The sequence below is a fragment of the Melopsittacus undulatus genome, chromosome 18, assembly GCF_012275295.1.
Source record: "Melopsittacus undulatus isolate bMelUnd1 chromosome 18, bMelUnd1.mat.Z, whole genome shotgun sequence".
Lineage (NCBI taxonomy): Eukaryota > Metazoa > Chordata > Aves > Psittaciformes > Psittaculidae > Melopsittacus > Melopsittacus undulatus.
The window spans coordinates 3,171,673-3,184,954 of record NC_047544.1 but is presented as its reverse complement, the minus strand read 5'-3'; the positions used below and the strand labels follow the sequence as shown (position 1 = coordinate 3,184,954).

General features: G+C 54.7%; 3 protein-coding genes across 6 annotated transcripts in view; 1 reads left to right on the top strand and 2 right to left on the bottom strand.

The window, feature by feature from the left end:
• Window positions 1-3,420: 3,420 nt before the first annotated feature.
• LOC101872984 (LETM1 domain-containing protein LETM2, mitochondrial) lies at window positions 3,421-8,020 on the bottom strand. 2 transcript variants are annotated; one of them, XM_034070437.1, is made up of 7 exons: window positions 7,827-8,016; window positions 7,209-7,412; window positions 6,181-6,300; window positions 5,483-5,593; window positions 5,255-5,341; window positions 4,879-4,953; window positions 3,421-4,335 (listed from the first exon to the last, which is right to left on the bottom strand). In XM_034070437.1, the coding sequence occupies exons 1-7, from the start codon at window positions 7,965-7,967 to the stop codon at window positions 4,285-4,287; spliced, it is 789 nt and encodes a 262-aa protein (XP_033926328.1). In that variant the 5' UTR covers window positions 7,968-8,016; the 3' UTR covers window positions 3,421-4,284. The 2 variants fall into 2 exon arrangements, with proteins under 2 accessions (XP_033926328.1, XP_033926329.1); XM_034070438.1 differs by lacking the exon at window positions 5,255-5,341 and having other exon boundaries at window positions 7,827-8,020.
• A 23-nt stretch (window positions 8,021-8,043) lies between these two features.
• On the bottom strand, window positions 8,044-9,885 carry LOC117437169 (LETM1 domain-containing protein LETM2, mitochondrial-like). Its single transcript, XM_034070599.1, has 4 exons — window positions 9,791-9,885; window positions 8,759-9,188; window positions 8,198-8,431; window positions 8,044-8,049 (listed from the first exon to the last, which is right to left on the bottom strand). The coding sequence occupies exons 1-4, from the start codon at window positions 9,883-9,885 to the stop codon at window positions 8,044-8,046; spliced, it is 765 nt and encodes a 254-aa protein (XP_033926490.1).
• Window positions 9,886-10,953: 1,068 nt separating this feature from the next.
• NSD3 (nuclear receptor binding SET domain protein 3) overlaps window positions 10,954-13,282 on the top strand; it is a 38,737-nt gene continuing 36,408 nt past the window's right edge. For all 3 annotated transcript variants that reach the window (XR_004080044.2, XM_005139889.3, XM_005139886.3), the window contains exon 1: window positions 10,954-11,123. The gene's annotated coding sequence lies outside the window, so the exon portion shown is untranslated. The remainder of the gene's footprint in view (window positions 11,124-13,282) is intronic.

Here is a 13,282-nt window from a genome sequence, read left to right as displayed (position 1 = left end):
ACCCATCCAATGGGCTGCCCCACATGGAGCTGGACCCCGAGCATCATCCCTGAGGGCGGCAGCAAGCCCAGGACAAGGATGCAGGACCAAAGGCATCCCCATCGTCCAGCGCTGCCCAGGGGCTGCCATTGGACTTAGGAGGTGAGTGAGATGGGGAATGACCCCAAAACAAGGGGGGATTGGAGTGGGTGCCTGTGGGACACCCCCATAAGCATTGGCAGGGCATTGGTGCTCAGCCCCTATGGCACGTTTGGCTCTCGCAGCATCCTTTGTCTCTTCCACTCCTCGCCTTCCTCTTTCTCTCCTTTTAAAGCCCTCTGGCTGTGCAGGATCGAGGCAATCTCTTGGCCACGGCCCAGCCCCTGAGCTGGGCTTTGTCCTGCTGCCAGCCATGGAAGTGTCCCTGCATCTGCACCTTGATGCAGGGTCCCACAGCACAGCGGGTGCATGGGGAGCAGCCCCCTTGTCCCGCACATCCCACCCAGCAGTGGGGTTCCAGGGGTACGGCTCCATCCTCACAGCAGGGCAAGAACCAGATGTGGGTCAGAACCAGAACCAGATGTGGATCAGAACCAGAACCAGATGTGGATCAGAACCAGGCTGGATCCAAGGCAGAAGCTGTTCCCTGTGAGGGTGCTGAGGCGCTGGCACAGGGTGCCCAGAGAAGCTGTGGCTGCCCCATCCCTGCAGTGCTCAAGGCCAGGATGGACACAGGGGCTTGGAGCAGCTGCTCCAGTGGAAGGGATCCAACATTCCCTATGGGCTATATGGTGGGACCATCCCTGGATGCTGCTGCCTGCTCCCCACAGTCCCCAAGCAAGGTTTGGGTGCTGAGCCCTTGCTCCCTGTTACTTTAGGCTGGTTTTAGGCTCCGTCTCCTTTGTTCCAGATTTATAGCAGGGACAGCAGGCCTGCTCGGAATGCACTCGGATACAGGAGGCTGTAAATCTCAGCCTTTGTTGTGCTTGGGCCTCACTAAATCAGTGCTTTTCCCTCTGAATATTCATCTCCTATAAAGTGCTGAGCTGTGCATCTTTGTGGGGAAGAGGCTGACGCAAGGACCAGGCTGTGCCATAGGAGACGCTTCCAACCAGGATGCAGCCCAAATCCCATTGCCTCCAAGGCAGAGGCACAGCCTCCCCCAGTGGGACAGCAGCAGGAATGGGTACCACAAAGCCCAGGAGCTGGGATAACACCGGGATGCCCCAGAGAAGGATAAAGCAGTGAGGAGCTGGCTCTGGGATGCGAGGGGAGACTGGAAGGTGTTTGGCACTGATGCAGCTGGAAAAGCTTTCCCTATGCCAAAGCACACACGGCCTTGGATCCATGCAGCATCCAGCCACTTATGGGTCCCTTTGCTCCTCTCGCTCTGGGATCATGCAGTAAAACCCTCCCTTCCATAGGGTTGGGGGTCCCTGCGGGCCAGGGATCAGGCTACAGCACCCATAGGTACCCAGTGATGGGCTGGTAGGAGCAGGGCTCCTCTTTGCAGCACCAATCCATGTGGGAAGGATGTGTTTTTCCCAGCCCAGGGCTGGCTGTGTGCTGGGGGGGGACAGGTTGAACCCCATCCCTATGGAAAGCCACCAACCCACAAGGGCTTGCAGGGGCTTGGTTAGGGATGCGAAGTGGTCCAAGGATGCTGTGGGTTCATGCAGTGGCTGCTCCCCACTGGTGCAGGTGCAGGACAAGCAGGGAACGGCATTCCCTGGCTTCCAGATCCTTCTAAATGGGAATCACAGGAGGAGAACAGACATGAAGTGATGCCTTGCTCACAAACGCCAGCATGGATGGGGCTCATAGAGCACCACAGCTCGCCCTGAGCTCACCCCTTCATCCCACCAGCATCCCACTCCTTCCTGTCCCAGCCTTGGAGGGGGCTTTGGTGCTGGCACAGCTTGTTCTTCCTTGGCTGTGATGAATCCCTATGGATTTAAGCCAGGATCCTGCCTCTGGGTGTAAATCCCATATGGGACACCCTGAGAAAGGAGCATCCCTGCTCCTCTGCAAGGGGTTTACCCCTGTTCCTGCTATGGAGGAACAAACAGGCCATTCAAACCCAGCTTTCCCAAGCCTCTTCCTTGTTGCTTACTGATGGAAGCTGATGGCCTGATCCTGCTCAGCTGCTGGTGCTGCTGGCACACCCAGCCTGTGGTATTAAAGCAGAGGAAGGTGAGCTCATTGCTGCTGTGTAGCAGGTACCCACCAGGCTCATCAGGTAGGTTCATGGTGCTGCAAGCACAGTGGTGATGGGCTTGGTGAGCTGCTGATGCCTGTAAAGGGGCTTGTGTGAGGCAGGATGATGCTCTGGTGCATCCCTTGGGCAGGCTGCAGGAGCAGCAACCAGGCAGCGATGGTGCCTATGGGTATGTGGGCCCCTTGGGGTTGTCTGTGCCCCATGGACCACTCATTAGGGGCTGGGGAGGAGGCAGAGCTCGGTGGGTTGGTTTCACTGCTGTGTGCAGTGGGTCTGGATGCAAAGCCAAGGTCTGGGCTTTGAAGTGGGGTTGATGCTGAGAACACTTCATTACCCCACAGTAATGAATGGCTGATTCCAGGAAGTTGGAATTCCTCAGCTGCGATGGGTGCCGGGAGCTGGGAAGGAACAGGGATCGCTCCTGGAAATCCATCTCATCCCAGCTTGAGGCAGATGCTGGGATGTTGCGTGCGAGGACCAGGCTCTCCATGTGCTGCTCCGGGGCTGCAGCCAGCTCTTTAACTGAGGGTTCCCAACACACCTCCTCCATGTGGCTTTAAGTGTTACTGGAGGGATGCTGTGCATGGGTACCAGGAGCACTGGGAGCTGGCTGCAATCAGGAACATGACTTTATAGGGTTAATGCTGGTCCTTGTGTGTTGCTTGGACCTGGAAGCAGGGATCCTGGCTTAAATCCCGAGGGCTTCATGGACATGAGGGATGTGGAAAGCTTTGCAGGTATTTACAGAGCCTTTTGCTGGTGTTTGGTCGGCAGCGGCTGCCTCTTGGTGCCTGGTGGATTCATTGCAACAGCCCATTTTGGGGCTCGGCAATGCAAGCACTGGGTGATGCTGCGATCTACCGGTGGGAAGCGGCACTGGCGCTCCCTGCGCTGATGGGAAGGACCTCTTCCATTGAGCAAGCTGCTCTCAGTCAGCCACCAGCAACACCTCACCCGCACCATGCAGAGGAACAACCCCATTGTTTTATTGAGGTAACATTAGTTGTTATTTACTAACCCCCAATACTCCATGCTGCATCCCTGTGCTGCGCCAGGGTGCAGGGATGGAACAGGGAACGTGGCATTCCTGTGAGCAGAAACCTGGAGCTGTGTGTTTGAAGTGCTGATAGCAGCCAGGCTGTTGTGCAGTTGGATTGTTCTAAGGGCTGTCTGACCTCTATAAGAGACATTTCATTCCACCTAGCACCAAGTCTAGTTTTACATTAAGTATAAATACATGTTTAAAACCCATCATATGAGTCATTGCTGAAGATATAGGACAAGTAAAAATCATTTAAATGTTAAAACCAGCTTCTCAGCATCCTCCCATAGAGGCTTCCAGAATCAGTCAGCATCAGAGTGTGTGAAGCATCACTTTGTGCAGCACAGGGGGTCCAAGTGCACTCATGTGCAGCTCTGAGCCTGATAAGGTTTAATGGACTTGCTGCAGGTTACATTGGTCCAGCAGTGAAGTCATCCTCTTCACAGCCCTGCTCTTTGTCCAGGAAGTCCTTAGGTCCTCCTGACCAGTTAAGCTCAGCCACAGCACTGAAGAGGGTGCTGGCATCCCTGTGCTGCTCCCATTCACATTGGTACACCCGGGACAGTGAAACACAACAGCGACAGAGGACACTCTGTGCACTGCTTATTGCTTAATCCATGCTGGGATCAGGAGCTTGGAAAGCTGCAGCAGCCGGATGAGCTGCAGGCCCTGGGGATGGAGGTCTCACACTGTACACCAGGCTTTCCCAGAGCTCCAGAGCAGCTCATTCTGGGCTTTAGTGCAATGAAGAGTTGTCTTTCCTGAGGTTTAAGAGCACAGACACCCCCCCTCAGTAACAGCACTGACAGTGGCATCACTGTTAACGTACCATAAGTTAGACCTGGGGGGGGGATCCAGTACAATAGAGGAGCTGGTGCCATCCAGGTAAGTGCCAGTAAGCTTGGAGCAGACAGAGAGGCCCCCAAGTGCTGCTGCCACCTCTGTGGGTGATGCATCCTCTGGGAAAATCCCTCTTTCCTTCTAAGGAGGGGCAGAGGGAACAGCTCTTCTCTCCCAGTATCCCACAGTCCTCACTGGCTCCAGGCTATGCTCCATTGGCGCCGGCTTTGCTGCTCCGAGATGCTTCCATTTGAGTCTGGGTGCAAGAGAAAGAGGCGGATTTGAGGCAGCATCAGGACAAATGCTTCTGGAAATGCAAGGAATTCTTTGGAAGAAGGTATTTTCCCTATGGGAAGCAGACTAAGAACAAAGTCCCTGTGGAAAGGAGCATTCTCCTGTTGATAAATGCCAGTCTGGGCTCAAATGTGCCTTCAATGGGCAGCCTGGACGTCTGCATAAGCAGCTAAACTGACATCAGGTATTTACAGCAAGAAAACGGGCACAAGTCACTGTAGAAAGGGCTTTACAGACACAAAATGCCATGTAACCCTAGGGTGGGTTTATCCTCCTGATCCACAGAAGGATACCAAGGAAGAACACAAGGAAAAGCACACTGGGAATTCCTTACAGTGCCTGTCACATGTGCTGGGTTTGTATTTAGCAGCCCCCAATGCAGTTCTCATCCACCCCAGTTGCTCCTTGAACTCAACATCCACAACCCCTCATAGCATCCATTCCCAGCCTGGGAGCTGTGGAAAGAACAATCTCCTTTGGGAAGTCTGAGGCTGGAAAAGCTTACCTGTTGTGGGGGAGGCTTCGCTGGTACTTCCGAGCCTGGCAATTGCTCTGTTGGCTGAGATACAACCTCTTCATCCTGTAAGGAGAAAGCAGCTTGAAGTCATAGAAGCCTTGGGAAACAAAGCTCTACCTGCATCCCATCCGGCCCCTTCCCAAGTAAGGCTGCTCCCTGCACTGCATGTCTATGAGAGCTCTAGGTCAGCATCCCCAACCTAACAGTGCTATTTGGGAGTACTCTTAGCACTGCTTGGGTGCTCTGGACAACGGTGTCAAACAGGGGGTGTTGTCTAGCTCTGGAAAGCTTTGTCCCTATGCTCTTCCCAAAGATTACAGCAGTACATCCTCATTGTCCTACTCAGAGATTGCTCTTTCCCAACCTTTCCTCCCTGTACAACAGGGGCAGGATCCATCAGGGTCTCTTGGCCTTCGGGAGTGGAGGTCGTGATCGCAGCAGTTTCACCTCTCTGCAGAAGAACACTGAGTTCAGCACAGTTATAACTTCAGCTAACTCAGGATCAAAGAACAAGATCCATGTTCCAGGGCTTCATCTTTATAACGTGTAATGGTTGAACTATTAACCTGAAAGCTCCATTCAACCAACTCACCTGCTTTGGGGGACCTGGAACAGGTTGTGGCTTTGTATCTATCAAGTACAAGGCACGGGAAAGCAGGAGCAGAGAAGGTGGAACATTCTCTTTCAAATGCAGATCCAGCCACTGTTGAAGGAAAACAGAAGGAAAAGGTGTTTCATGGATGGTTTTATGTCAGTAATGATTTACACAGCATCCTTTGTCCTTACGGAGCTTAGAGGTATCTGGAGTTTGACTTGCACAGATTTAAGTTGCCACAATGAGAAGGAATAGTTTGGAAGAGTTAAGGATACCAAATGAAATACAGGTTAGAGAGGATGTTCCTGGCTGCTCATAAGAGCAAACATCACTCCTGAGAAGCAGCTGCCAGCTAAAGCAAAGTACTTTGAGTTACCTACATCTTACCCAAGCAGCACCTACTGCACTATCTGTAACCTGTTTCAATGCTTACAGAACACTGGTGTTGGCTCTGCTACAGGTCTTGGCTACTTCAGAAGCTTGTATCACATTACACACACCCTCCCTTCATCTTCCTTCTAGCTGGCCCTGATGCTACTTGATCTTCTCTTCAGTCCAAACCATCACCTGGATCCTTCATGCCTTTAATGTGTTTTGTCAGGTGAGGATCCACATGGGATGGATGAATCCCTGGTGAAGCTGGGCCTGAGCACTGCTCCTCACTGTGTCCTAGGACCACACTGCAGTGTACTTGCCTGTCTGAGCTGTTCCTTCAGTTGCTCCTCTGAGAGACCCAGTGACCGCATCCCTCTGGCTCTGCATGCGCTCTGCAGCTCGGACACACTCAGGCCATTGACTCCTTCCTTGGCAATCAGCTGGAATGAGAAGGGATGTTCCTACCCGGGCACAGAGGAAGCCAAAACCCTGAGGTACTTGATGGGCTTGAGCCCAAAGAAAGGTCTGGGTAGGTAAAGGGGAATGAAGTCACACCAGTACAAAGATGAGATGGAACCTCTGTGGGTCACTCCTGAGGATGGAAAACCTGGATCCTAATTACTTTGGGTTTCCCACAGGCATCTGTTACTTGTGATGCTGCAGGTTCAAAGAGCTCATTCATACACCCAATTGCAGGTTTTAAAGCTGGATCAGGGTTAGTTAGCTAGCTGGTTAGTTAACTAGTTAGTTAACCTGGTTAGTTGCATGTGCCTGTCAGAGCTCCTCACCTCTTACTAGCAGTACCCTTTCTGGTCTTTTCTTCTGTGTCCTAATAGGATTCTTCACACCATTTCAAACCACAGCTCCTACACAAGCCTAAAACATAGGCTGGGACTCCTGGAGGTCCCCAGTCCAACCTCCTGTTCAACAGAGGTTTAACTTACACATTTCTTTACATTGCTCAGCCTTTTCAATCCATGCCTTGAGCATCCCTGGGGATGGGGATTTCACAGCCTCTGGAAAACCTGTTCCACTGTTTACCCACTGAGTTTGACTTTGTTTCCTTATCAAGATGGAATTTCCCTTGCTCCAACTGATGACCTTTACCTGTCCTCCTCCTGTGCACCTCTAAGTCTGGTTCCACGTGCTAAGCAACCCCATTAGGGTACATTCTACCTTGGCCTTCTCCAGGCTAAAGGCATGCAGCCACTCTATAAACTAGTACAAACTCCTCCTGAATTCACTCAGTTCATGGTGTTTCCATGCGAGGTCCATTCCAGCACTGGAAAGCAGCAGGGATTCAGAGGGCCCCATCCAAGCAGGGACACCTGAGCCACTTCAAACTCACCTCATCATCTGCCTTGATGGTTCTGAGCCGGAGCAGGAGCTGAAAGCGGAGCAGGTTGTTGGTGCCAATGGGCTGCAGCTCAAGCAGCTTGCAAAGAGCCCCCAACTGAGGCCGTTCCAAGTGCTCCAGGGTAAGCTCATCCTCAAAGAGCTTGGAGAAGCGCACGATGTCCTGGGTGCTGGGCTGGTGGCCGCTGTGACGGATCTGCACAAAGGAAAAGGCATCAGGACCAAAGGGAACCCCAGTTTGTGAAGGATCCTCTTCCCCCTCTATGGAAAGAGCCCTTTCTGTTTCTCACACTGGGTTTTCAGGCTCTGCATGGAACCCAAACCCTATAGTTAAAAGGCCAAAGGGAAACAGCATTGAGCGGCCACATGAAGGATGCTCCAAGATGGGAATGCTTGTCCCAGCTCTGAGTGGTGGGGTCAAGAGCTAGTGCCAGCAAGGCATCAGCAGCAGGAGGGCATCCGGTTAATGGTAACCCCAGACAGACAGCTCTGTGCTGCCCCACAATCCTAGTACAAATCCCACATTCTCTGCCCAAAAGAGCAGTGCTAAAGCTGATGCAAGGATTGGTGCTGTCACACACCCCCATCCACCCCCCCCAGCCCATTTTACCTGGTGCACATAAGAGGAGAATTGTTTCCCTTGTGCTGATTCCACTTTGTTCCTTTTGGCCATCTCTGCAATGGTTTCCTGCAGGAACTTGGCTAACTCCAGCTTTGCATTTAACCTCTTCTTCTGCTTCTCTTCCTTCATTTAGGAAACAAAAGAGAAATCAGGAATTCCACTTGAAAATCAGGAGGGGATTGTAGGAAAGAGATGGGTTAGGACTTTAGGGCTGAAAGCAAACAGGCTTGGGTTGATGCAGGGAACTGACTTGCTGTGTGCTTTCCTGCTGACCACTGCTTACAGCACAACCACCAGATCCTGGTGCTCTGCATAGGAACAAGCTGGGTCCTTGACCTGTGTGTGAGGCTGTTCCTCACCCACAGCACCAGGCAGGAAACAAGAGCTCCTGTGTGCAGCTGTAGAGATGCTCTGATGAGTTGGAGGATGCCCTCAGGAAGGACACAAACCTTCTTTGACTCTGTCTCAAACGTTGAGGGCAGCATTTCGGGAAAGAGCTTCAGGAACACAGGCAACAGGAACTCCATGAAGGGGACAATGACAAACACCAGGAAGGGAACCAGGCGGAAGAGATCTGCACAAGTTCTCAGCAGCTGTAGAGAAGACACAGCAGAAAGGAGCTTCTTCCACACAACCATTGAGTCTGGCTTGGAAAGCACCTGAAGATCACCCAGTTCCAACCCCCTGCTATGGGCAAGGGATGCTTCACACCAGACCACGTCACCCAATGTGGCCTTGAACACTACCAGGGATGGAGCATTTATCACTGTGCCAGCACCTCAGCACCCTCACAGGGAAGAACTTCCTGTTTCAGGAACCTCCCCTGTTTCAGTCTGAACCCATCACCCCTTGTCCTATCACTAGAGCCCCTCTCCATCACTGCATCTCTTATCGCATCACTTCAGCTGGGTAGCACTTACCCTTCTTCTCTCCCTCCTAGTGAGGACCTGGCCATGTAGCAGCCTCCACACCATCCTGGCAGCCACCTTCGTGTCGATCCAAAGCAAGTGGAAGCCATTGTAATAATGCTTCAGTTCCCCCACAACTCGTTGGCGTAAAGACCTCGTCCCCTTGGGCCTCTCTGTGTCTGGAGCTGTGTTGGGATGAGCCTTATGGGTCACATCGCTGCGGGATACGGGTTCTTCCTGGTGTGAGCGGATGGAGGTGTGGAATGTCCGCAGGGATGCAGGCAGTGGATGGGGCAGGATGGTACCCACGGGAGCACAGCACAGATGGTTCTCAGAGTGTCTTGCACAGGTCCAGCTTAAACCAGGATCCACTGCTTGGGCTAAAGCAACTGGTGGGGAGTGCGGAGAACTGGAGCGTGCGAGGAGATGGGAGCATCTGAAACTGGAAAGGTGTTTAAGTCAGAGCAGAGCAGCCGTGGTACCCGGGGTTTAGACACACGTTAATGGCCTTAGTGCCAAATCCATAGCCACAGACTGCTTTGGATTGCAGGGGTCTGAGCGCAAGGTACTGAGAGTCACAGCAGTGCTCTATGATTCATCCAATGCTGACAACTCTTTTGGTGGAGATCAACTCAGGACTTCACAGTGAAGGAAACCCCATCCAGCAACAGCACTGCTCCAAATTTGCCGGTTTTAAACCCAAACCATGTGCTCAGAACAGAGATCCCACCTCCTGCCCCAGCAGCATCACTTGGGCAAACAGCTCCATCTCCTGTTATGAATGGGAGAAGCCCTCACCCACCGGAATCCCTGTGTTTTAGGTAAACCAAACGTTGCATTTCCAACGTTTAGCCCAGGAATCGTTTGTAACGCATCTCTGCAGCGTGTTAACGCATTGCTACTACTGCACAGCACCAGTAACCGCATGGAAACGGTTAAAGCAAAGCGTTGCGGTGCCCTGGACCCCCCCAAGGAGCGCTCACCCCATCCCTATCCCCATTCCCGGAGCACAGAGCGCTTGGAACCCCCCCCCCGGCTCCTTACCTGTGCCTGGCGGCGGCACGGAGCAGGCTCCATCCCGCTGTGGCCATAGTGAACGGGCTCGGTACCGGAGGCAGCCGCATCCCCCGCATCGCCATCACGCCACGGGCCGCTCCGAGGGAGCCAATCAGAAGGCTGGATCGAGGCCCTGCCGCCCGGGATACCCAATAGGAGCGGCGAGGAGGCGGGGCTTGACCCGGGGTGGCACTAGAGAGGGGTGGTCCAAGCCCCGTCCGAGCGCTGCCAGGGATGGGGCGGCCACAGCTTCTCCGTTTAACCCATCCCAGTGTCCCATCACCTTAAAGAGCTCATCCCAGTCTCCCCTCGGGCAGGTTCAAGCCATTCCCTTTGTCCTGTCCCTACATCCCTTGTCCCAAGCCCCTCTCCACGTTTCCTGAAGCCCCTTCAGGCACTGGAGCTGCTCTGAGGTCTCCCCTTAAGGAGCCATCTCCAGAGCAGAGCCGCTCTCATCATCCTCATCCCCTTCGCTGGATGTGCTCCAACAGCTCCACATCCTTACGTTAGGGACACCAGAACCATACGCAGTGACCATTAACGTTCATTCCACACATTTAGAATGCACAGAAGGGCGAGGAAGGCCTTTCCCAGCCCACCTCTGACTGTGTCCAAAGAGAATTGCTTTTCAATCCCCTTCCCCACAGCAATTCCCCGCTCCCATCGGGGGCCATGAGCTCATCACTCAGCTCATGTCTCCTCCGCTTGTGTTTTCCTGGGCTAAATAAAGCCGGGAATGAACCACGGACACCCCGAAGCCTCCTTTGCCACCCGACCGACAGCTCCATACCCCCATCCGGGTCCCTCGGCCGGTGCTTCCCAGGCCTCACCGGAGGCTTCAGGGCCGGGATCACCTCAGGATGCGGGACACGGCACCGGTGCGACCCCTCCGGACTACAACCCCCATAATGCCTTGCGGCCGACGCCGCCTGCGTACCCAATAGGATGCGAGGGGCGGTGACGTCGCTTACGTCGTGCGCGGCGGCGGCGGCGGCGGGGGGGCGGAGGCGGAGGCCGCGCAAGCGGGGCCGGGGCCGGGACCGGGCCGAGCGCACCGAGCGCCGCCTTCCCCCGCCGAGCGCCTCCCCTTGGCCGCAGCGGCCGGGCCGTGGGGAGGGGGGGGCCCGGCGGCCTCCCGGGGCGGAGCTCGGGCGGCGGGGGCGCGGAAATCGAGGCCGGGGCTCCACCGCGGCCTAGCTGCTGCAGCGGGAGGAGGCGGAGAGGAGGCCCAGCCGCCGCCGCCGCCGCCCCCGCCGCCGGCCTTTGTCTCCGCTGGGCCGGGCGGACGCGGCGGGGGCAGTTAGAATGGAACACGCTGAAGGTGAGGGGCGGCGGGGGCGGCGGGGCCCAACCGGGCTTAAAGGGGCCGCGGCCGCCATGTTTGCGCTGAGGCGGCACCGGTGCTGGGCCGCACCGGGAGGGGAGCGGGGCTGTCCTGAGGTAACCGGGGTCTGGGGGGGACCCTTCGGGGGTGTTTGGGAGGACGGGGTGCGCTTGGATGGGTTGGGGGGGGTTGGTGCTGTTGGTTCGTGGGGTGTCCCTCAGGGGGGTTGTAATGGAGCCTTAAGGTGCTCGGTTGGAAGGAATCGTGATGCTGATGTAATTCCTTATGTTCAAACCGGCCCGAAAGGCAGGGGAAGGTAACGGGAGCTGAGGAAGAAGTTGCAGCCGGTTTTAGTGGTTGTTCTGTGGCTTTAGTGTCGCGATGGGCTGGGAAAGCTGGGGCTGATGCAGTTACAATGGCAAGAATGAACTGGCTCCCAAAAGTGAGCATGGGCTTCGTGGAGTGCCGAGGGTGAGGATGCTGATGGAGTACTGCGTGGTTCGGGTGAAGGCAACGGTGTTGGGAGGCTTTGGGTGTGCGGACTGTGCCTGAGCTTGGAGGGATTCCTGCGGGATACACTGCAGGTACTGTGCTGGGTTGAGATGTGAAAGCACATCACGGTGCTTACAAGATTTGGGATGAATCCCGATGATTTCGAGCCCCAAAGTGACCCCTTTATTTCCCTTGTTAACCCCTGGCATTGTCTTTGCTGCTCTTTCTCCTGGCCTTAAACAAAAGCAAACCACCTTTAGGAAGGTACCCAGGGACGGAGGCAGCTTCCCCATACACCATCAGGTTTGTCAAGAGGCTTCTGATTCACCCTTAGTGCCTGCCAAGAGGGATCCACAGCCTGCACTTCCTCTGCTTACAGAGCTCTGGGCTGTTGCAAACTGTCCCAAACCATTCCAGGATTCCATGGGGAACTTGGCATTTGTATTCACATGTGTAAAGCAGACTGTCCGTGAATGGTTTCCTAAGGCCATCCAGGACAAAGTGGGACAGAGCAGGCTGCAAATCCTGATGGCAGGAATGGGGGAAGAGTCGTGCTGTTATTTCTGCTGCAGTAATGTGAGCATCCAGAAGGCTGGTAGGGTTGAGAAAGCAGCTCTGCAGGTGATTTTGGATGGGCCCATAGGCAAGGTGAGGCTGTGCTCAGTGGTGGTGAGGAGCCTCAAGTGTTTCACCTGGTTCCAGGTGCTAAGAGCAGGGATGGAAACACAACAGGAGCTGATTGCATCACTCCTAAAGCTGAGTGAGCCAGCTTTGTTCCAGCCCAGCAGCTGCCCTTGGTGAAACACCTACAGCAGAACTATCAGCTCAGCTCCATGGAGGAGATGCTTGAGGTGCCCGGTACCAGCATGGGTGAGACTCGGGGGTACATGGAATGAAACAGTGTGGGAAGTGGCACTGAATGGGTGTGCGGTGGCTCAGGCAGTGAAGAGCTGGCCTGGTCCTGCTGGAGAAGGCTCCAGGGAGACCTTAGAGCAGCTCCCAGTGCGTAAAGGGGCTACAGGAAAGCCGGAGATGGGCTTTGGACAAGGGATGTAGGGACAGGCCAAGGGGAATGGCTTTAACCTGCCCGAGGGGAGACTGAGCTGAGCTTTGGAATTCTTCACTATGAGGGTGATGGGATGCTGGGATGGGTTGAACGGAGAAGCTGTGGCTGCCCCATCCCTGGCAGTGTTCAAGCCTGGGTTGCACAGGGCTTGGAGCAGCTGCTCCAGTGGAAGGGGTCCCTGCCTATGGCAGGGATCAGAACCAGATGAGCTTTGAGGTCCCTTCCACCCCAACCAGGCTGGGATTCTATGATGTGAACAGATCTTTGAATCTCCCTGCTTTAGCTCTGTGTGGACGGGAGCCGGGTTGTTGTTAGTGCGTAAAGACATCCCTGGAACCTCCTGCTTGCAAGCCTGTTGATAGGAAGTGTGGCTGAGGGTGACGAGGCAGTGCCACCCTTCGCTGAGCACATAAGGCTGCCTCCAACACGGTGCTATTTCAGCTCAGTGAGCCAGTAGGACAATTCCTCTTCGCACAGCAGATGCGGTTGCCATAGTCTTGGCTCTCCCAAGTGCGAACCAACTGCTGCAGGCAGGGCTCCCCGTGTGGGGGTGTCACCAGCAAAGGGTGACTTGAATACAGAAAGGCTTTGTGGAAAT

Coding starts and splice junctions, on each gene's coding strand:
- LOC101872984 (XM_034070437.1), bottom strand. CDS start 7,967: ATGAAGGAAGAGAAGCAGAAGAAGAGGTTAAATGCAAAGCTGGAGTTA. Junction 5,342..5,482: donor TTCCAGGTCCCCCAAAGCAG/GTGAGTTGGTTG, acceptor GTTCTTCTGCAG/AGAGGTGAAACTGCTGCGAT. Junction 4,336..4,878: donor CGAAGCCTCCCCCACAACAG/GTAAGCTTTTCC, acceptor TCTTGCACCCAG/ACTCAAATGGAAGCATCTCG.
- LOC117437169 (XM_034070599.1), bottom strand. CDS start 9,885: ATGGCGATGCGGGGGATGCGGCTGCCTCCGGTACCGAGCCCGTTCACT. Junction 9,189..9,790: donor CGTGCCGCCGCCAGGCACAG/GTAAGGAGCCGG, acceptor ACACCTTTCCAG/TTTCAGATGCTCCCATCTCC. Junction 8,432..8,758: donor CTAGGAGGGAGAGAAGAAGG/GTAAGTGCTACC, acceptor TCTTCTCTACAG/CTGCTGAGAACTTGTGCAGA.